The sequence below is a fragment of the Microcebus murinus genome, chromosome 13 (assembly GCF_040939455.1).
Source record: "Microcebus murinus isolate Inina chromosome 13, M.murinus_Inina_mat1.0, whole genome shotgun sequence".
Lineage (NCBI taxonomy): Eukaryota > Metazoa > Chordata > Mammalia > Primates > Cheirogaleidae > Microcebus > Microcebus murinus.
In genome coordinates, this window is record NC_134116.1 from 51,008,280 (window position 1) to 51,033,129 (window position 24,850).

The 24,850-nt window shown below is 33.5% G+C and overlaps 1 protein-coding gene across 3 annotated transcripts in view; it reads left to right on the forward strand.

Annotated features, from left to right (window-relative positions):
• Window positions 1–24,850, forward strand: part of DIAPH3 (diaphanous related formin 3) — a 467,480-nt gene that overhangs the window by 286,168 nt on the left and 156,462 nt on the right. For all 3 annotated transcript variants that reach the window (XM_076009404.1, XM_076009403.1, XM_076009405.1), the window contains 2 exons: window positions 7,823–7,946; window positions 13,947–14,112. In XM_076009404.1, the coding sequence (XP_075865519.1) occupies window positions 7,823–7,946; window positions 13,947–14,112 (290 nt within the window). The remainder of the gene's footprint in view (window positions 1–7,822; window positions 7,947–13,946; window positions 14,113–24,850) is intronic.

The following is a 24,850-nucleotide window of genomic DNA, read 5'->3' on the forward strand; positions in this document are numbered from 1 at the left end:
GCAATATGATATAAAAACAGCAGAAGAAAGCCCACCTTGCATTTGTTATAGTAAATTAATTAGGCAGTGCAAATTGTGGTGTGTTATTACATGGGGTCCCATCAAGAATCAGAATAATGAGAAGAAAGAAAATCTGAGTTGAGGAAGTTATAGCTACTTGATGAGGATGACTCGCCATTCATTGCTTCTTTTAATTTACCTTTGCCTGTTATGAACCAAGCTCTGCAATTTATTTTGAGTTTGTGATTTTTTTCATTGTAGTGTGTTGGGTTTTTTAGTGATATCCAAGAATTTAGGTTTTGTTGTAGACACCTATTTAATATTCAGGATTTTTTACACTGCTGACTGTTTTTGTCCATCTTGTCTATCCAATTTTATTATTTTAACTTGCATTTATAAAATATTGTTATAACTTTATAAAATATCTTTATTTATTATAAGTTATCTAGGAAAACTAGTTATTTTGTTGGGAGCCTGAAAATAATTTGCCACATAAAACAGTTGTTACTGTGAGCGTAGGATTGTTAATTTAATTTAAATGTTTAAATTGTCTAAGGTAATAAGTTATTGTTTAAGCTTTCTTTAAAGAAATCAATTTCCCTGGATTGTATCATGATATATAAGAATGAATGTGGGATTTTTTATTAAGCTTGAATGACCAACATCTCCAGGAAATATACACAGAGGATTATTTTTTTAATTACAAAGATGACTTAAATATATGTAACCTCTCCTTTCTTACTTGGAATCTTAATATAGTAAATCATAAAGGCCATCATGTTATAAAAACCTATATTCATGATTGTTTTAACTTAAATATTTATAGTTGTGATTTTAACTTTTATTCTAAAGCTTCTTAAACACCTCTGGTGTATAATCATCCTAATAACAAGACACTTGGAGAAAAGTCTGTGTCTTAGATTTTAATGTCCTAGATATTTAATCTCTTGTATTTTCCCATTTCATTTTTAATGCTCTTATCTCAAGAGGTTAAAGTTAAATCCAAAATCCATTCCTTCAACAAACATTTAAGCAGCTGCAATATGTTATATAACTGAAGATACAAAGATGAATGGTATCTTTCCTTAAGGAATTCCCAGCCATGTGGAAGAAGGACATGTAAAAAGATAAATGTAATAGAGTGTAGTAATTGAAAAGATAGAGATAATTACCAGTTATGATGAGTAGAAAGGGTACCTTGGTAGGGAACTTGCTGGAGTTTTTGACTGATTATAAAGTATGAATAGTTGTGACCCAGAGGTGAAGTGGGCAAGGCAGAGAGACACATCATTTCCAGGATCAGGTACAGAATGGATGAGGAAGGGCAGGTAAACTGCAAGCAGTTGTTTTGAGAGCCGCCAGGTTGTGGGTGGAGCCTTATTTAACAGCTCAGATCTTATATATCCAGTTTACTGGCATGCTTTAAATAGCGAAGGGACATCTTTAAATTACTGATTGTCTGGAAGCCCAAATGTGCAGTGTGGAGACAACATTGGAGACAAATAATAGAAGACCAGAGATCAGAGTGAGATAAGCTTATGATTACTTGAATAGTCTTAAGAAAGGAAGGAGTCAAGTACTGTTTGTCGAGTAAAATGACTGAGGTGTCATGGTTGTTGGGATCTGAGGATTGAAAGAGAAAGGTCAAGACCAACAGGTTTCTAGTACAGGAAACAGAACAGTGGTCCTTCTGCCCACTGAGGTGCAGAGATTACAGATAAGGAGCTAATTGGAGGCAGACACACATGATGTCTGAGGTGACTGAGAGATATCCCATCTGGTTGAATATTAACTGACTAAAATACAGAAGTCAAAATTGCCTCAAAATAGTCTAGTCAACTCTGTTTGTTGATGGCTCTGTTCTGTTACTTTTCTTCTAAGTAATGAAAAGGAATAATATGATTAATTTCTTGGTTAAGAAATATGACAAAGCTGAAAGATAAAATTTACGCACAGGTCACATACAGAGACACAAGTAAATTAACACTTCTTTGAAAGTGTACAATTTAAAACTCCCTGATATCATTGGAATTTCAAATACAAAAAATATTGTTACTGACTGCAAAGAACTTGACACATGTGAAATGTGTGGCTAAAATTATGTTTGAAGATACATCAAGGAACTGTCTCTAGAAATAGAATAATTGCTGAAAAAGAAAACACCAAGGGAATTGTTAAAATGTTCTTTAATTTAGTTTTGCCCATCAGATGGCTTAGAACATTAGCTTGTATTTTATTAGCCTAGAATTTGCACACTCTTTTCTCTCTTGCAAGTGTGTTTTGGTCCTTATTTAAAAACCAACAGTGAGAGGTTGGGTCAATTACATTTAAATCCACTTAACTGTAATGTACAAGTCATGCAATCAGAGACTGCAGATGACGCATAAGAAATGGCTTAGTGGATTTTCCATCTGTAGAGTAGCAGCATGAACCATTTTTTTTTTTTTAATATTTTTTTTTTTTTATTTTGGCATATTATGGGGGTACAGATTTTAAGGTTTCAATAAATGCCCATTTCCCCCCCTCCCCCCAAAAGTCTGAGTCTCCATCATGACCATCCCCCAGATGGTGCACATCTCACTCATTATGTATGTATATACCCGCCCCCCTCCCCCCTCCCACCTCCCCAATACCCTATTACTGTAGCACCTGTGTGTCCACTTAGATGCTACTCAGTTAATACCAGTTTGCTGGAGAATATATCTGGTGCTTGTTTTTCCATTCTTGGGATACTTCACTTAGTAGTATGGGTTCCAGCTCTAACCATGAAAATATAAGATGTGCTATATCACCGTTGTTTCTTAGAGCTGAATAGTACTCCATGGTATACATATACCACATTTTATTAATCCATTCTTGGATTGATGGGCACTTGGGCTGTTTCCATAGCCTTGCGATTATGAATTGTGCTGCTATAAACATTCGAGTGCAGGTGTCTTTTTTGAAGAGTGTCACTGGATCATTTGGGTAGATGCCCAGCAATGGGATTGCTGGATCAAATGGTATATTCACTTGTATCGCTTTAAGGTATCTCCATATTGCTTTCCACAGAGGTTGAACTAGTTTGCAGTTCCACCAGCAGTGTAGGAGTGTTCCTCTCTCTCCACAACCACGCCAGCATTTGTTATTTGGAGACTTTTTGATAAAGGCCATTCTCACTGGAGTTAAGTGATATCTCATTGTAGTTTTGATTTGCATTTCCCTGATGATTAGGGATGGTGAGCATTTTTTCATATGTTTGTTGGCCATTCTTCTGTCTTCTTTAGAAAAGTTTCTGTTCATGTCCTTTGCCCACTTTTTAATAGGGTTATTTGATTTTTTCTTGCTGATTTTCGTGAGTTCTAAGTATATTCTAGTTATCAGTCCTTTATCGGATACATAGGATGCAAAAATTTTCTCCCATTCTGTAGGTTGTCTGTTTACTTTCATGACTGTTTCTTTGGCTGTGCAGAAGCTTTGGGGAAAACTGGATAGCCACTTGTAGAAGGTTAAAACAGGACCCACACCTTTCACCTCTCACAAAAATCAACTCACGCTGGATAACAGACTTAAATCTCAGGTATGAAACCATTAGAATTCTAGAGGAAAATGTTGGAAACACTCTCCTAGACATCGGCCTAGGCAAAGAGTTTATGAAGAAATCCCCAAAGGCAATCAAAGCAGCAACAAAAATAAATAAATGGGACATGATGAAGCATGAACCATTTTTAAAGAAAGCTTACTTACTCTCTGTGACATTGATCATAAGTGTTTGAATATACCCAAAATGTTCCTAATATTTTATTCTTGAAAATAGCAACTACTCTTCTTAGGTTGACTTCTTAGGTTGACAATACTCTTCCTGGCCTGGTAATGGTGGCAACAATGATGAATATGATGATGACTTTCTTTACTTTTCATTTAATTCTAATGTCACTTATTTCAGTCTTTAAGCATTTCATTTCTTATTCAGTTCTAAGAATAAGAATAACATACTCTTTTTTTAAAAAATTCTTCATCCCATGTTACAGCATATTATCTCTTATGAAATATCTGTGACATAAAAAAATTGGAGGTGAGATTCTTCCCATTTTCCTGATGTGGAAATTGAGCCTAAAGAGAAGTTGTTTCAGATCACAGAGGAAGTCGTTCCTGACCCACTGGCAACCAAAGAATTGGAACAAGCTCAAACCTTTAATCTGGTGGAGTAAGCCCCCTTTTCACCTAACTGAGAAGTGGTCACTAGTGGGATGGCTCTACAAGTGGCTGACCTCCTCTGAGGACAGCCCTGTCTATTAGGCAGTTCTATCAACCTACCCCCTGACCTGTGGGGAAGGAGAAAGGCTGGAGATTGAGCTCCACCATGAATGGCCAGTGATTTAATCATTTGGGCCTCTGTAATAAAGCTTCAGTAAAGACTCTGAAACAATGAGGATAATGGGGCTTCTGGATTAGTGAGCACACGATGTGTTGAGAGAGGACACCACAGCTCTGCACTACTTCATTCCTTGCCCTGTATATACATCTCCATTAGGCTGTTACTGAGTTATATCCCCTATAATAAAAGTATAATCGTGAGTATAGTGCTTTCCTGAGTTCTGTGAGTCATTCTAGTAAATGATGGAACTTAAGGGAGGGGATTGTGGGAATCCCCAAATTTATTAATATAGCCAGTGAGTCAGAAGTATGGGTGGCCCCCTGGACTTGCAGCTGGCATCTGAAATTAGAGCAGTCTTGAAGGACTGAGCCCTTATACCTATAGAGTCTGACACTAACTCTGAGAAATTAGTATCAGAATTGAAGAATTTATCCTTAAGTTATGGAGTCTGCATTAAGTCCAGGTAGTTGATGTCAGAATTGAACTGAATTGTAGGACATCCAGTTGATGTTGGAACAATGTATTTGGTGTCAGAAAAAAACAATCTATGTGCCCTCCCAACATTAGCCTTGTGGTTTTAGTCTATGAGAGTCCCTTAGACTTACATTTGTCCGTTCCCTAGATCTTTTACAAATCTCATGTGTGTGCATAATAAAATTGGTTAAGCAAACTAAGACAGTATTTACATACGTAGTTTTGTTCCATTGTGGGATACCACTTTAACTGTTCATTAAAAAAAGATAGTAGCATCTATATACCTGACTGTTCATTCATCCATCCATCTAGAATGCTTAAGTGCTTTCACTTAAGTGCTTAAGTGCTTTAAGTCACTGTGATTCCAATAGGCAAGAATGTACAAGAAACCAGTCATTATGTGTAAACTATATCTGTTTATTTAAATGTTACTGACAGGGAGTTAGGGACTATAAAAATAAAATGGTAATTTATATAATTAATAATTTATGTATATCAGAATGGTTAAAAATAAAGTCTGGAATAAAACTGCCCAAGTTCAAATTCTGACTTCACTGCTTTTTAGTTTGACTTTTTTACTTACCCACTCAGATCCAGTCTCCTCAACTGTAAACCAAGGATGATAATAATAATAATACCTACTTCATGATGTTCTTGTGAGGGTTAAATGAGTTAACTAATGGAAAATACTTCAGCTAGTACTTGATATAGTTAAACATTCAGCAAATTTTACATGCTATCTTTACTATTATTTTTTGTTATCACTACTATTACAATTACTACTATCATTATACCACTGACACACTAAGTTCTTTTTCGAACCTGTAGCACAAGGTGGATGTATGGGTTACAAATGTCAGTGAGCATGTATTTACTTAATGAAAGGATTTTGTGTGTTTTAGATCCTTTATTTAATCTGAAGTTTCAAAGTTTTGGGAAGTGTAAAAGTGACTGAACCACCTGTAAGATTTCTAGAAAAATGATAGAGCAAATGCTAATGAGACATTAGAGAAGAGATCAAATAGACTAGGAGAGCAAGAGGAATCTATAATGCAGACAGAGAACTTTAAAAGAAGCCAAAAAAAAAAAAAAACTGGAAATGAGAAGAGTAAATGAAACACCATAGGCCTAATCAAACAGGCATCTTGGTTGTAGATAATTGACAAGCAGACATTGAAAGAGCATAACATAGGATATATGTGTTACCTCTATGAGCAGGGCACAGCAAGATATTGGGGACACAAGTGAAATGAATTAATATACTAAATGCTACCATGATGCAAACATTTCATAAACACTATTATCTGAGTTATTATCTCAGTTTTAAGAATCACAGAAAAGGAATACATGAGAAGTAAAAAGCTTCTGAGAAAATATGTATGAATATAACATCAAAATGGCTTCACCACAGTGAGAGTCAAAGGTTAAAGTATCATCACTCTTCAGGCACAAATAGCTACTATGTGGTTCTTGGAAGAGTTCTGTCATTGGACCCATTAAGCATTGTGTCTGAAAATTAGATTGCTAAAAAATTTTTTAGTAATACTTTCAGGTTTTATTAAAAGCTGTTAATGTCAGAGTGGTAAATGTTATTTTGTGCACAACTAGGTAAAAAAAAAAAATTCTGTGTTTTTATACAACATTATTTTTCATGTCCGCTTACTATTTTTTTCTTTTGAACCAAAGTTAAAAACTATAATTTGTCCCATTTTGGGGAGCATTTAGATTGCTTCCAAGGATATTACCATCCTTATAGATGAAACTTGAATCTATTTTTCAGGATTAATTCAAATCCTGACAATGGCAGATTGCCTAGAATTATTATATTCATTTTTATATATCGTTTGATATAGTTCACATTGATCAGAAGTAACAGATTTTTTTTTAACCAAAATATATCTGTACCTAAAGCAAATATCCAAAAAGATGGTTTAGGCCACTGTATCTTCTTTTTGTATTGTTAAGCCTTTTTTCTAGTTTCATGTAAAATTGACTATGCAAAGATTCTTAGAAATAATTCCTCACGTCTATCCTGCTGGACAGGCAGTACATTGTGATAATTCTGCAGTGCCCTGGTTTACCACTTATTCCTCTTGTGCACTGAAAGCAACATAGAGTCAAAGAAGGAAACATATTAATTATTATATAATAAATACAGAGTACCCCCAGTGTGTCAGTAAAGAAAGCCTGACATTTGTTATTGTAATCAGCCTCTGATACTTTTTCTTCCGGTGTCATAGATTGGCTTGGACAACAGAGAGCACTTTCCCTCATCTTTCCCATCTACTTATTGTTTCCTCTCAAAAGATGATTTTGCCAACACTTTCGGGAGGCAGAGGTGGGAGGTTTTCTTGAGGCCAGGAGTTCAAGCTGGAGCAACCCAGTGAGACCCTGTCTCTACAAAGAAACAATTTGCCAGGCATGGAGGCATGAGCCTGTAGTCCCAGCTACTCAGGACTAAGGCTGAGGCAAGAAGATCACTTGAGCACAAGAGTTCAAGGTTGCAGTGAGCTGTAATCCAGCCCCACTGCACTCCAGCCTGGGTGACAAAGTGAGACCCTGTCTCTTTAAAAAAAATGATTATGAAAAATATTAAAATTATGTTTGAATAAGTTTAATTTTAAAAACATACTTTAACTTTGCCTCTGTCTTAATAGACTGATTATTTTGTAACATAGTGGTCAAGAACTCTTAATTTTTAAAAACTTATTTCTTAAATGTGGTTTGTGTGGGGGCATTTCTTAAATTTCATCTTTATGTTTAGTCTCTTATTGAATTTTCTTTATAACTGGATTTAAAAATCGAAAAGTTAAAAAAAATTTAGTGAAATTCATTTTTCTTTTTTATAATTTCTCACATTAAAATTAAAATTTTAGACTTTTCTTGGATTATTATTATGGGATTTTTCACAAATGTTTTGTTTCTAGAGTGTCTTACCTTTTATATATTATAATTTTGTCCTTTCAAGGCATTTAATATACTTTCTTTTAGTCTCTGTAGAAACGCTGGAAAAGAATTTGAAGCAGATGGGAAGGCAGCTTCACCAGCTTGAAAAGGATTTGGAAACCTTTCCCCCTCCTGAGGACTTGCATGACAAGTTTGTGACAAAGATGTCCATATCCTTTTGATATCTCAATAAGTTAAGTCACTAGTCAACTAGAATTACAATTTATTTAACGTTTTAGGTGTATTTGCATAACCAGAGTTCATTCTGTAGTGCCAAATTGTAGAAGGTTTAACTTTTGTCATCTTGTAGGGAAATTTTTCAGTGTTTATATTTTATGAATAATACACAAATGTATTTCTATTTCTATTCTTTTTTCCTTTTTATCAACTTGAATAATAGTTACATTCTCTCATCTTTCCCCTTCCATATGCCTTATGTTCTTCTGATGTTCATGATAAATGGAAAGGATATTAAAGCCTTGTTTGAGGAAGTGTGAATATGAAGTCATGATATGCTTTAGATACTTTTGAAGTGTTTAATGGAGCAGATACAGACCTTGTAAACTGGTATGTCTAGTCAGCTTAATTTCAAGAGTTGGTGTATATTAGAAATTATCTCGTACTCTACAAAATTTAATATTTCCCTTAGAAATACCACTTTATTCCAAAATCAAAATGGAGTTTATGACAGTCACTACTTGTGTAGATATTCTCCTCATCCAAAATAAAATTGACAAATATGTATATATATATATATATACATATATATATATATATATATATAAATTAATAGCATGAGGCTTGTGTCCTGTTTAGTGTTTCCTTTGTATTCAATTATCTTTATCGCTAACTTTGGAGCTTAGTCTCTAATGAGTAACTGAAGTAATAAACTTTTTTATTTTCTGAAACTAATGTTGAGTTACTTTGCAAGCCATTCTGTGAAATTAGGGAGTGATATCTTTTGCGCTATAATAAAATATTACTACAATGTATTATTAAAATCCCATATGGACTTCTGAATTCTATATGAGCTCTTATAAATAGACACTCCTAATATTTTAAACTGAGGTTCTTGACATAAAATAACTACTTTTTCTCTTTCTACCTCTTCTTTCCTGGGATTTAGTGAGTCACAAAATTAATATTTGCCTTGTCATAGATTTTATTGTATATGCTTTTAGCTTAATTGTGAATTAGTTCAATTTTAGCTTTCTTCTCTGTCTCTGTCGGGAAATATCATAAAATTGCACTCGAGCAACAATCACTTCAGGCTAATGTGTTTGTTTCCTTTTGTATCTTCCCTATCCTTTCAGTTTCTTCTTTCATTAGGAAGGGTGACTTTATCACTGTACTGGGTAAGTCTTTTTTAAAAAAAAAAAAACAACTAAAGATGAAGTCTGCATTTATCCATCAAAAATATATTTTTGTGTCTCCTTATTTGCCAAAGTATGATTAAAATAAATGTATTATTGTGGAATTACATCAGTTTCATCATTCTTAGCATTTTCCCCTCATTTTATCATGTTAAACATGTTCACATGTGAGAATTTATTATTTTAATCATTAAGTATTGTTAATTGAAGTACTTGTTATTGTTCCCTATAGATAGAAAGCAGTTTAGAAAAGATTTTGCTTGCACTTAGCTTCTGGTAATACACTGTGAGTGCACTAATTATAAAGCTCAGGTTTATGGAGCTAAGATGAATTCCTGAGCTTGGAGTAAAGGTTGTAGAATGCTGCTCAGCAGAGAATCTCAGGACATATCCACACTTGTATTTATATGACACAAAAAGCTGAATAATGTCAGCTTCATGAAAGGAATGCAGCTCATAAAAAGCAACCAGCAGGAAATCAGAAACAGGAAGGATGATGCTTTGTTGGAAACAATTTTTCATTCTGAGTACAATTATACTCCATGGACAAGAAAGCTACTACATCCTGTCGCTAAATATCACAACCTAGAAGCCTCTAATGAACTGATTAGCATTCATGTATCTCTTGGAAGTCAGATATATGAACAGTTGGTGCACTTTGCTATTGACAAAGCTTATAATCATAAATATTCTTTGCCGAGATTAGATTGCACTCGTTTGCTTTTCATCTTAGTTAGACATACTAGTTTCGGAGTAATTAAATTCATTCATTGCAAGGCTTTGTTTACTTTAATTAGGACTGACAACAAGTCAGATTTTGAATATTAAATGCATTTATACAGATCTTATTAAAATGGAAAATTGTGAGCTTCTTACATCTTAGGAAATTGAAGAATTTTGAAGCTAAAATGCTCAATGAGTAAAATGTATTTAATGAAAGTTTGTTATTAACACTCAAACTTTGTTTTAAGTTTAAATGCTTATTAGTTGAAGCACATATCAAATGATTGGTTCATCAACCAATTCTGAAAGAATATGTATATTTAAGTTGTTAAGCATCCATCTTTACAAGTACATACTTAGTTTAAACAATCTTGTTTTAGTGAACTCTTAAATATAAACTGTTAATTGAATTGCTTTAAATTATAAAGATATAATTTCATTCTAATATGAAATGTCACTAGTAGCGCTCAATTATAGTATGTTTTTATTCTTTCAGTGCATGGTCTTTCTTTGTATGTACTGCTTAATATATAATAAAAATATGAATTTAGTACATCCTTTAAAATATATGCATAATTATTTCACGTATCATTGACTTTTTAGTAATAATTGTTATTTTCCAATGCTAAATCTGGTCAGAACTCTAATTAGAGTTGAATAGTTTCACAGTAAATATTTGCTTGAAAAATATGAAACATAAATTGGAGGCAGAGTCATCAGAATTACTATCTGCAAACTATGTGAGATGTACACGCTCATTAAATTGTTAATCTGTGAGAAATTTAAGAAAATGGCAGGATTTGTGTCATATAGTGCTTGTTCCTTTTGACATTTAAACTCTGTAATATTTCTTATTTTAAGGAAAATAACAAGTAGATATTGGAGCATTGTCCTTGAAATTCTCCTTACACAAGCACTTGCCTTTCTACTTTCTTTTTTCCTATCCCTTCTCTGAGTCTTTCAGAAAAAAATCATTTGGTAGACATTTACATATTTTAGTATTTATGACAACATATGTGACAAGTTATTTGACTCTTTCCCATGTTATATTCTTTAAGTTTCTTCATCGAAATCCCACTTTATTTTCACACTGTCTTTTTTGTTGTTTCAGTATATAGCAATGCTTTAGACACTTCTGAAATCACTGGGTAGATGCTAAAACTGTCCCAGTAAAGTCATTGAGAAAAAGACTTACTTACATCTATATTCTATACCACATAACATATAGCATTTTGCAGGTAAAGGAATTTAATATATTTTTTTAATGGAACTGTGCCTAGGAAGTAAAATAGATCTGAACAGGTGAAATGTAAACTTGTGCAATGGCCCAGTTATATGAGTGGGAAATTGGGTAACCGGGTGATTTATTGTAGCAGATTTTTCTTCCCTTGAATTATTCTTACTCTCTCCTCCTTTTCCTCTTTTGTTCTTTTTTTCCCTTTCTTACCTTTCTTCCTCTTAACCCATTCTCAACAAACTTTTAAGACTCAGTTAAATATCTTGCACTGCATCCTTTATCAATCCTCAAATTTATAATGATGTTTTGTTTTTCTGAAGTCTTATTAACTTACAAGAGAGTGCTGTACCTGTTAGTGCTCACTGTTCTTTTACAGTCATGCCTCAGTTGTTTTAGTCAATCTCACCTTCTTAGCCAGGACTTTCCCTTCCAGGACCCAACCTAAATTAGCCTCTGTCACTCTATATAACATCAAAAATTTTTATTTTCTTTGTCATGCCTATCACTGTGTGAAAATCTCATTCATTTTCTTATCTGTCTCCACACCTCCAGAATGTATGTTTGGTGACAAGAGGGACTTTGCTAATCTTGTTAACTACTATTTTCCCTAGTGCCCAAAGGAGTGTCTGTAATACAGTAGAACTGAATGAATACTTATTAAATGGCCAGCTGGATCCTGGGTATTTAAGAAGTTCTGTTAAAGGCATTAAACACATGTAACTAATTAAACCTGATCCTTGCAAAGTTTGTTTATGGAAGTAATGGGCATCCTTGGTGGCCTAAGTATACTAATGATGGTATGACCTAAGAATAAATTTGGACTATATTCGTGGTAGGTGGTTTGATTAATAGGTAATACTTGCAGGTAGTAGAAAAATTCTAAGTTTTAGTTGTGCTCCTTAGTTGGTTAAGTCAAAATACTTGTGGCTCAATACATGTGAACACATCTAGTTGTCATATACCTTTCAAATGGGAAGATTATAGTGATTCAAGTGGAAATTCATGAGAATTTGGCTTTAGTCTTGGTAAAGGAAAAGAAAATAGATTTCTCAAAACATCAAATAATTAGAAGTATATCAATGTTTTTGTAATGAATTTTATCAATTATTTTGTTGGGTGTCTCACATATTTCTCTTATCTCTTCACAAATATTGAACTCGATTCTGGGAAAACTTGATTTCCTCCCTGCCTGGCAGCAATGCTGTCTCTTTTTTCTTGATCTTTCATTGTCTTTTCCTTTACTATTTTCCTTATTTTATCCTGTGACCAGAAGAACTCTATTTTTTTGAAATTGTGGGATACTTTTTTTTTTTTTTACATACAAACATTCTATTTTTGGTTTCTTTTTCTTGGCCTGAATCTAGTTTTTTGTTTTGCTTTAAATTTTGCTAATTTCTGTTTATACTTTTGCATTAGTCAAATATAATAAAATGAGTTCTGGAAGTTTAGCTGTGTATGTTCCTTTTCTTTACATGTCCCAGTTTAAAAGAACCATAGGCAGTTATGACTAATAGTCTAAAAGAGTCAACTTTTCAGGATATGGTTCGGTGATTTTATATCTTTATATCTATAACTGCATCAGCAATTTGTCACACAGCAAAAAAAATTCTGTTTGTTTAGAAAATGTTTTCTAATGCTAGTGACTATCACATTGACATTAAATTAGTCTTCTGAATTTCAGTATGTTTTGAACTATGTTGTTATGAATAAGTGAGAGGAGAACATTTCTGTATGCATGTCCCCGTGTGTGTATAATCATTTTCAATCATGGAATGCATATGAGAATTTACGTACAAATTTCATAAGAGAAGTTAAAACATTGATTTGTTTACATAATATGAGAAGTTTTTCATGTAACTCTTAATTTATTTTTGTTTGCTTTTAGGACCTTAAATTTGAAATAAGTGGAGAATAATAATATTTATATGCTACTAAATGCCCACTCACAAAGTTCTAAGAACTTTGTATTTATTTATTTAGTCCTTGCAGAATAAGCGATTTTACTATTCCCATTTTATAGGAAGGAAATTGGGCACAGAGACATGAAGGCATTTGCCTACAAACACACAAGTACCAGATTTAAGAGCTAGAAATGGACCCCAAGTTTTCCAATTTAACTGCTATACACATGCCTATACTGTTGATTCCAATATCATTGAAATTACTCAACTGTAACCACTGAACTATAATTTTAAGTTATACTGCATGATCCTCAAATATATTATGGTAAATTGGAAGAAAATTTTTCTTATATTCTATTAAGGAGAAATATTAAACATGTTAATATAAATATTTATATTTTCTGATAATTTACCAAAATTTATTAGATATAAAATTTCAGATTTCATTGCTGTATCGTATAGACTGACTTTAAGAATGGTTAACTATTAGAGGTAATTTTGGAAATTGGAGATGTAGTAATGGTGGCTATTATGTTACAGCACACCAGACCGGGAAACAGAGAGCCACTGCAAAACAGGCTTTTATTGCCGGCAGGCTTAGAGGGTTCTTGCCTCCAAATTCTGAGCAAAATGGGGTCTGAGCATGGTGGCTTTTATATGATACAGAAACAAATGGTTACAATGTCTGCACAAGACCCTGGTGTAGTCACGTGTTATTCTATAGTTACTTAGTCTTACTGTTTTGCAGTTATGCACAAGACAGAAATCTAGTTAATGGTCACTCTTTTAGTTGGTAGTTTGCAGTTATGCTACTGTTAAGAAGGGAGTAGAAAAATTCTCCCTTACATTTAGACTAAAACATTGGATTTAAAAGTTTTTTTTCCCCTTAAAGCATTACTTTGTACATTTTAGAATAATACCTTAACTATAGCATACAGCTTTGTTATCAGTGCAAAAGAACAATATGAGAAACTTTCAAAGTTACATGAAAACATGGAAAAGTTATACCAGACTGTAATGGGATACTTTGCCATCGATGTGAAGAAGGTGTCCGTGGAAGACTTCTTTACTGACTTGAATAACTTCAGAACTACATTCATGGTATGGTAGAAAACTTAATTTGTTTTTTAAAAAGTATTTTTTATCTATACTGTCTCATCTATTCTACTTTTATTAATATTTCATTACTTCATTCCATTCTTGTCTATAATAAAACCTACTTTTCCTGATGTTAAAAGTTAACTTTAGAAATTTCAGGTTTTAAATCTATTGAGAAATGTATGATTTGTTCTCTTTTTAACCTTTCTAACATTACACTGTAATCAGAAATTTTGATTGAAAAAGTGACAAATTCTGAATTTCTTCATAGAGACTCCCCTCCTAGCTGATCACAGAGCAATTTTATAATAAATTTTTGGCTCAGAATTTGTTTCTTTATACTTAAGATCAATTTGTATTTTTTGTGATATAATTTTACCAAATTCCATATAGCTCTTATGAAGCTTTTTTTTTTTTTCCTTTTCTTAATGCATTGCACAATAAGCTACATGCAATTTGCCTTTGAATAGATTTTACGTTTGTAGGTTTTCCTTTAGATACTTTAATAGGGAGGTCAGGTCTTTGATGTGGAATCCTTTCATTTAGGCATTAAAAAGATCTTTTGAAAAGTATTAGCTGATTAGATGAGGGGAGGAACACACACACATATTAAAGTGAAAAGGCATTGTTGCCTCCCTAGGGAAACCAGTGATACATTTCTACAACAAAAAATTGTTATTCTTAATAGATGGTAAGTCATTTCTATATTTCAGCAAGTGTTTGTGGAGATTAAAAAGTTTTGAGGTGTAAAGAAAAAGAAGGTTGAATTTAAGGAGCTGGTTCAATCTTAGGGAAAATTTATTACTGAGTTTATGAGACTTGGTTTTAATTACTTAATTATGATTGATTAGATAGCCTTTTAATAAAAGCACACTATTTTAAAGGAAAACTAGTCTACAGTAAATACACATTTGCTCATAGTTCTAGTATATTTCCTCCACAAATTCAAACTGATTCTTTAGATTATTTTTTCACTACCAGAAATGAATTTGGTTGATAAATATATTATGATGTATCTGTGTCATGTACTTTACAATATATTATTTTAAATTTCATAAAGTTTTCTCAAGTGGTACAACTTAGTGGAAATAGTAAAGGCTTTGCAGTCTGAGAGAGCTAGGTTTGGATTCCATACTAGTTATAAATATTTAAGTTTCCTTAGCTTCAATTTCTGTGTTTGTTACGGGGAAAATATGCTGATTCCTTCCTCATAAGCGTATTGAAGTATTAAATGAGATAATATATTAAAATGTTTATCATAGGTCCTGGCACATGGTAGTTGCTCAATAAATTGTTATACAGTGAAGGGTTAATTTAGCAGGTTTGGGATGTTCAAACCTTTCTTCTTCATATTACAAAGAAAGGACTGGCTCTTGACTAGCTCTTGAGAGATCTGCCTCTAAGCCTTAGAAATACCCTGCCTGATAAGAGTGTTTTTTATGTACCTGGGGCGTTGGTCCAGCCTAGATAGATATGTAAACAATGTGATTTATGATGAACACCTGTTTTTGTTCACTTGGGGCTCAGGGCCACACTATGTCAGCATGACCTCTTGGGGAGCCAGAGATTGAATAGCTAAGATTAGTCATGGAGGCAGTCCATGCCTATGACTGACCCCCAGTAAAAATCCTTGACAGCAAGGCTCAGATGAGCTTCCTGGTTCGCAATACTCTGTACATATTGTTTTGGGGATAATGAAGCACTGTGCTTGGGACTCCACTGGGAGCGGACAACTAGAAGCTTATCCCTAGTTTTTCCTGGAATCTTCCCTGTACGCTTTTTTCCTAATTGATTTTAATCTGTATCCTTTTGCTGAAATAAACCATAAAAATGAGTATAATGGGTTTTCTGAACTATTGAGTCTTTCCAGGAAATCCTCAAACCTATAGGTGGTCTTGGGGGCCTCTGATACAATTATGCATAAAGTATAAGATGGATATATGAAATAATAATACTTTACATATATTATTTTCTCTGAACCAGGCATTCTTCTAAATGCCTTACATATCCTATGTTATCTCAAACTTTGCAATAATTCTACATCTTTTCACTGTTCATACCCTTCTTTGGCAGATGAAGAAACTGGAGGGCATAGAGATGAAACATATCTAGCCCAATGTCATACTGCTATAAAATGGTGGCATTAGAATTTGAGTCCACATAATCGTCCTCCAGAGTCTGCACTCTGAAATGCTTTGTCATGCTGCCTCCCATATTCTATGTGTTGTGTTCCATTTTACTAATAAGAACACTGGCATTTGGAGGATTTCCTCTTGAAACAAAGGCCATGTTGTTCATGAGTGATTGAGTTGGGATTTGAATTCAGATCTAATTCCAAATCTTCCTAAAAACTAAAAGGATTAGAGGGCTTTGGAAATTCTGTGATAACTTGGCATTTCATTACCAAGTCGTGGGAAGGGGAAGAAAGTGTTTGAATGGGAGACACATTCAAAAAACTGGGTAAAGAGGGTGTCAGTTATACTTTATCTATTTCAGAGTTCCCATGTGTCCTAGAAGTAGCTGCTGTCACACACACATTCATGCATACACTGTACTAAATTAAAGTTGTTAGAGCTAAATGTGAAAACTTCTTCATCTAAATAAATAAACTGGAACAGAAATTTTCTTTAGGATAGAGGGGAAGTGGTTGTGTCAAGGTGTTGAGATTTTTACACAAGTATTTTATTCTATTTTTCTTTATTTTTATTATTTTTATTTTTTATTTTTTTTGGTAAATATGGTTATACTGCTTGGATTTTAGACAAAATATATATCTACTAAAGGTCCAGAGTTTTAATATTGGCAAAAACTATTGACAAATCAATGTCATGTTTTGTCAGAGTCTTCTGATCTCTTGAGTTGCTCTTAAATTACATGTTATTCAACTTTGGAAACCAGGCTAACTTGAGTCAGTATGGAAATATTAGGTCTGTAGCTACAGATGTGGAATTTTAACATGTTGAAAGTCTGTTCTGGAAAGCTGTGTTAATACTGTAGGCAAAAGTATTTATTTTCTCTTTTTTAAAAATACTGTTAAAATGTTTCCATTGTTGCTTCATCCACTGGCATTTAGGTTATATACCCCTGGTCACAAATAAACAAGTTTTACTGTAAGGTGCAGATCCATTTTTCTCTTACAGGGAATTAGGACCACTGCCCTTACTCCATACCCACCCACTATGATGGAGCCATTGTACTTACTGTTACACGTGCTTGCTGCACACCCTTTGTACTTGCCTGGCTTAATTATTGTATGGACCCTTCTGATCTCTACAGACATTATTCCTCTAGTAACATCTGTATCTGTCTTATTGATCTTTGTGTCACTAGTGCAATTCATGGTTTATAATAGATGAATTTGTTGAGTAACAGGTGATCAATGGGTGACATAGCTAACACCATATAGTATCAACCATGTGTCTGGAGCTATATTTTGCTCATATAGTCCTTACAACAGTAACCAGATATATTATGTGTGCTGTTAGCATTCCCATTTTTCAGATGAGGAAACTGAGGAATAGAGAGATCCTGACTTGTGCATCATTATGCACCTGACAAGGAGCTAAGGTGCTTACCTAGGCTGCCTGGCTCCAGAGTCCGTACCATACATGGCTGAAATTTGTCGACTTCTATTAAACATATAACTGCTATAGCTGTTTCAAACAGGACTAACTTGAAGCCTAACCCCTCCCCCAAAATAAAAAAAGTGTTCATATTTATTTGTAACAATAGTTTTATCTAAAATCATTTATACTTTAAGATTGTCTTAGAATTTAAACTTAAGCAATTAAAGGCAGGCTTTTTATTCAAAGCTTTTTACTATACCTCTGACTATCGCATATAATCTCTCAGTGTTACTATGATCTCACAACTAATTTGTATAGATGTAGCTCTTCAGGTTCATTTTTTTTTTGCTCTATGAGAGCCTTGTTACAGTAGCTAAAGAAGGAACATCTGCTCCAGACTGCTGCCTCAAGCCATGTAGACCAAGGGGAAAAAGTTTCAAAATCTTGTAGCTTCTCTGAGGAACAGCTGTTCATTTGACAGCAGTTTAACTCACCTCTCTTCTACTTTGAGAATTCTCAATTGGGAATTAATTTTTTTTTTTTTAAACAATCTACTATAGGTAATATGCTCATTGGGAATGGTTCTATTTAGAACAACTGATCAACTTCCCAAGAAATAGAGAGTAAGTTGTACTGTAATTTTGTTTAGCTTTATTTTTGTTACTATTCTCAACAAAATAATACCAAAAACAGCTGCCCCTGATTGAGTAGAGTACTTGCTTCTTAGTAGACCCGGTGCTAAGGACTTTACATTGCCAGGTGATGTCTCAGTTAATCTTTGCAGTGTCTTTACAGGTGAGGTAACTGATGTAGAGAAGCTCTGTGCCTTTCAAAGGGCTTCAAAGTTGGTAGGGGCTAAGATTGAATGGAAGTCTGCCTGACTCCAAAGCCTGTACTTTTAACAGCTTCACGTACACTGCTGATCAGAAAGCATGCAAGAAAAGACACAGTTGTAATTGTTAAGGGTGTTTCTGATAACTTACTGGAGAGAATCAGAACAGGATATACTCCTTAAAATTCTCTGGTAAAATAATTTTCTATTTGCATTGGCGGTTTCATGATAGAAGAATATTTTCAGATCGGGTTGTATTTCAAAGCATAACATGTTCTCTTTTAAAATTAGAGGATTATTAATGTGAAGCCTGGTTGCTGAGGTGAGGAATAAGGTGAAGGCTAGAGAGTCAGCACCTTTCTGTAATAGATTTTTATTTCCTATAGGACTCATGTGAAGATAAAGTTCAAATTAGAGGTACTAGGTAGAAATATCTGACTGTACACTATAGACTGAGTAAATTGGTGGCCAGTGGCCTATCAGGCATCAAGCTTATACCAAGTGAAGTTCACACCTTTAGATATACAGTATTGTATAACAGTAATTGTCATTTTCCCTTTGTGGCTGGTTTTAGACTCATTACATGACATTACCAATCTATGTATTATTAATAGATGGTACCATGCTTCTACAGGATGAATAGAACTCATTAAGGAATTTTTGTTGGATTCTGCTAGCAACCTCTTACCCTCTTTAATTTTATCCAACTGCTAGAGAATGTTCATGTTTGCTTTTCAAGTTTAAATCTAGTTTTCTTATCCCTCATCGGTCACTGTGGCCTTGAAGCATAATGCGTGTCCTGTTCCCACTTCTCATTCATGTTAGAGGAGTCTACTTTAACTGGTTTTTGCTCACATGGCCTAAATAACATGGTTTCTTCTTTTTTTTTTTTTTTTTTTGAGACAGAGTCTCGCTTGTTGCCCAGGCTAGAGTGAGTGCCGTGGCGTCAGCCTAGCTCACAGCAACCTCAAACTCCTGGGCTCAAGCAATCCTGCTGCCTCAGCCTCCCGAGTAGCTGGGACTACAGGCATCTGCCACCATGCCCGGCTAATTTTTATATATATATATTAGTTGGCCAATTAATTTCTTTCTATTTATAGTAGAGACGGAGTCTTGCTCTTGCTCAGGCTGGTTTCGAACTCCTGATCTTGAGCAATCCGCCTGCCTCAGCCTCCCAAAGTGCTAGGATTACAGGCGTGAGCCACCGCGCCCAGCTGGTTTCTTCTTTAATACTCTCATTTCTTATCCTGCTGCTGCTGCTTTTTTATCATTGGAATATCTTTTGCTATTCTCTTTCTATATCCAAAATTATTAGCACAGTACAACACTCTTAGCTCCTTAAGCAAATTTCATCTGACACCTTACTTGTTTTGCTTAACATCTCTTCTTAAAGAAATATTTCCTAATGTGATCACCTCTTAAGAACCCTTTGTTATTAGTCTCCTTACAGATAATTTGTTTCAAAAGAATTTTTCTACCAAATTACTTATTAAAAATGTGTCTTTTTTTCTGTTTTAGACACGTAACTGCTAAGTGCAACCCCTCTGAGTTTGAAGTATCATATATTCTCATATGCAATACTTTTTTATTTCTGTAGCTTTTTTCTTTTTTCTAGAAAACTAGGCATCCTTTCTTATTAATAGTTACTCAAACCATGAATATTTGGAAACTCCATTTTGGGGTTAAGATTTAGAAGACAACAAAAAATCCTTGCCTTAAAAGAAATTACCATTGCATACAGAAAGAGTGGGGGAACATTATATTGCAGTTTTTTTCTTTTTTTATATGTGGATATAGACATATGAGCCAAACTTAGTAGTTATTATTTTCTAGTCTATAAAAGCCAATCTGTTCTTCCCTAAACTTTATTTTCCACATATAACTCCCATTTGAATTATTTGTGATGACAATCAAAGAGAGAAATGGTTAGTCTTGGTTTATTTAAATTTTAAGTGATTAATGAATTCTGCCTGTGATAGGCTTCACCCATTTTGGTTGGTTGTTTGTAATAGTGATATTTTGCTGCTTGCCTCACTAGTAGAAGACAGTAGTGGTTGAGATGCAGGTCCTGACATTAGAGCACCCAGGGTTTGAGTCCCACCTCTGCATATTATTAGTAATATGATTGTAGGCAAGTTACTTAAACTTACTGAGCCTCAATTTCCTGATAATGGAAGCACATGTTTCTTAGGGATGTTACATTTTGAAGGTCAAATGATGTAATGTACACATGCCCTCAAAACAAGTTAGCTATGTACAAATAATAGAAGTATAATAATTTTACATTTCTCATCTTATGATAGTGGGGTAGATATTTTTAGTATTTTATCATTTTTATTTTATGCCTCCATATGGAATATTGTGAACTGAATAGTTACCTATTTCTCATGTATAGTTCTGTCTTTAGATTATTTCTACAATTTTGTTAAAGTTATGTTTCATCCAGTTAAAGATTTGTCATTCATGGTATTTACATATTTTAAGTTGATTTTTGGTTTATACAATTGAAATCTATGTAGTGAAAAAATATAATTATAACTCATTTGATCTTGCTGCATCTGTTGATCAAATATAATTTATTATCCTACTGAATTTTCAGACTAAGTAGTGAAGTGCCAAACAAAAATGAAATCATCCAATGAGAAGGTATTTTTAGGATAAAATATTTTCGATAAGGAGGGCAGCCAGAACAAAACTCATTTTGCCAAATCATTTAAATTACACAAATCTGATGCTTGTCAGCTCTAAATGCCTTTATGCTGACTACTGTATAGACCAACGCGAATGTCAAAGCACTAAGCATTTCCTGTTTGCTCCTAAAATCTTGTAGATTGACTCATATGTTGTTAGCAAAAAGAAAATTATGTACAAATCCTATGGCGGAGTGTTGAGCCAGCTTGTGTAATTATAATAGGAAGCATCTTCTGTCCTTGCTTATTTTGGTGGGCTTAAAACTTGGAAAATTGTATTTGAAGTCTTTTCATATAAGACTTATGTCTTCATTAGCACCTTTGTTATTCTGAGGTTGTACTTGGAGCTACAAAGCTCCAAACCTGAGAATAAAATATTCTAACTATAGGACCTTTTTGCTTATTATCCTTTAGTATCTGTTTATTTAAAGAAGTAGATCAATTTCAGGTGCTGAATATTTTGAGTTTGCAACTTTGAAAATAATATAATTCTGATAGATTAGGAAATCTTTACTCTTTAGCCTTTTCACAGTAAAAACAAACCTAGACTAATTGACTTTATTTTTTTCTTTACTGGTAAGATTTATTCTTACTGTGTATTCACTGCTCAATGGAATCATAAATGCATTTGACTGACAGGTTCTGCATGATTAAATAATTGGTAATTTTTATTTCCCTTTTACATTTTAAGTATTTTTTTTGTTCACTGAAATAATATAACAAAAGTTAAAGGCAGATTATTCTAATATAATAAAACAATAAAAGATTGATACTGAAAGGAAATCAATTAAGTAACTAATATGTAATAAGATATATTAACTCATGTAATTGAAAAGGGAACACTAAATTAGGATACCATGAAACAAAAATGAATAAGATGGTATATTCTTTGTATGTCAGATGTAGTGGTCACTTCTACATTTTCACACACACACACACACACACACACACACACACACACACACATATCCCGGGGGTAGGAGGAAGAAAGAGAGTATGCATTATTAACTTAAGGCTATTTTTTATGTTATATTTTAAACATAACTAGGTTCACTTGGGCATTGTGGGTCTTTAGTTCAATCCTTCCCTTGGGGAGATGATTAGCAATCGCTCAAAAAAAAAAAAGTGCTAACTTGTCACCAAGCCTACCTTTAAGCACTACATGATTGCCATCTTGTACGTACTTGCTGTGCCTCTGTTTAGCCTCATAATTAGGAGATTTAAGAAGAATATTTTATAGTATATCACTTCAGAGCACAAGAGAGGAGAACACACAATGGAAAATCAAATTATAATTTGAGAAAATGTTTATTATGAATATTTTATACTTTATTAAAGAAATGTTAAGTAGGCTGAAGTATCTCATTTACTTGATAATTTTGCAAAGTGTTTGAAGGAATTGCACCAAACTCATAGCAAAGTTATGAAGGGTCAGTAATGTTACATCCCCGATGGGTTAATAAGTAATTCGTTCTTTTATCTGAGACTGACTTCACAATAAAGAGCAGCTTGAAGCTGAAACGGTGTAATCATCAGTACCTGCACATCCTTTGGGACAGTCTAGTTTGCTCCTCAAAGGATAGTTTTCCATTTTCATAAGTTTCACGGTCATAAAAAGTTCAACTAATAACAACTCATATTGAATGTTAAAATGATGAATTATACTAGAGCATAGTATATCATACACTCCTATTCTCATTGATAGCATTTTTAATTGGATTTGCTAATACTAGAAAAATTAATTTGATTAATTTTACTGTCATTCTAGATTTCTTTCTAAAACATCTACCTTGTAATATAAAGAGGTTTCTAAGAATAAACATTTTCCATGAAGTAGTTAGAATTCATTGTTTATTTTTTTTGGTACAAATTTGGAGATAATTTTTGTATTTAGTTACCAAAGAAAATAATTTTGACAGAAAACTGACAAGTAGATCACATATTTTTATATTCTTAAAGACTTTTATGATGTGTATGAATTTTTAAAAAATTAATTTTCTTTCCTGCCCCATTAAAGAAATATGTACAAGAATATAAGAATGCATTTTAAGGCTTTTTTTTTCAAATTAAAATATTTTCCAGGCCGGGCACGGTGGCTCACGCTTGTAATCCTAGCACTCTGGGAGGCCGAGGCGGGCGGATTGCTCAAGGTCAGGAGTTCAAAACCAGCCTGAGCGAGACCCCGTCTCTACTATAAAAATAGAAAGAAATTAATTGGCCATCTAATATATATATATATAAAAAATTAGCCGGGCATGGTGGCTCGTGCCTGTAGTCCCAGCAACTCGGGAGGCTGAGGCAGTAGGATTGCTTAAAGCCCAGGAGTTTGAGGTTGCTGTGAGCTAGGCTGACGCCACGGCACTCACTCTAGCCTAGGCAAGAAAGCGAGACTCTGTCTCAAAAAAAAAAAAAAAAAAAAATATTTTCCATTTATTTCTAAAGAGGAAGTCATCAGGAGTTTGTAGAAACTACTCATTAAGTGTAGTGGAATGTCTCTTCTCAAGGTTAAATAAGCTCCAAGCAAGGTATCTAGCAAGGTAAATGTGTTGAATCTGTAAGTGGTTGTTTACTTTGAGAAAATAGTCTTGTTTTCATAGCATCCAATAGTCACTTCCCTAAAAAGCTTAGCGATTTAAGCTAAATTTGTCTAATCTCATTTTAGGGACTTGGGGAAAAAAATTGAATCCTTAGGAGAAAGAAAAGATTTTTGAGTTTAGTGAAAACTGAGCTAAAGGGATAGATCTCTGGTTTATATAGTGTGAGTATCCATTAATGTTGAAAGAAACATAACTCTGAACAAGAAGACATTTATGTACCTTTAAATATTTTTTTCAAATAATAAAATCTCTACTAGTTTTCAAAGGCAAAAAAATATATACAGGATATTATAATACGTGAAAAATGTTGAGTTGGGTAGATGACGCTATTTAAATGGGCTAAGACTCAGAAATAGAGATGAAGTATGATCAAAAAGTCCGATCTATAGCGGTCTACTTCTATTTAATACTATCATTTTTATATTTCATGTTTTATTACAATTTTATTTTATAACATAAAATAAGACTGATCTATCTGTCAAGTAAAGGCATATTTGGAATATAGAGTATTTATAAAGCTTTTATGGGAAGAAGGGAAAATGCACATTGATATTTTGAGGAAAAATATACAACAAATTGTAATTGTATCATGGGGCAGTTTTATATTAATTTATTAGGCATGTCTAATTTAAAGTGAAAGCAGTACTTTGGTGAGGCAAACACTGAAAGGTAAACTAACTCTCTTTTTCCAGAATAAAATCTCATAACACATATTAGATTTGGAAGTATTAAAAACAATGTGCATATATATGTAAATTAATTCTTTAGAGGCATAATAGGTAGACTTGAGGTTGAGAACTACATCTTGCCTTCCATATTTAATTCACCACTATAGCTTCCCTGCCAAGTAATGCAGCCTGTATTGGATGTAACCATTTTACTCTTAATCAACTCAGTGTACCATCATATTCCAACATCTCTGAATAGAAAGCATTCATATTCTCATAGGAACTATGAAAAGTGGTACTCCTCCATATGGTTGATGGAAACATATGTAACTGATGTAAGCTAGAAAGTAGCTCTTCCTTGAATTGCTGGTTAAATGTGTTTGTGGCA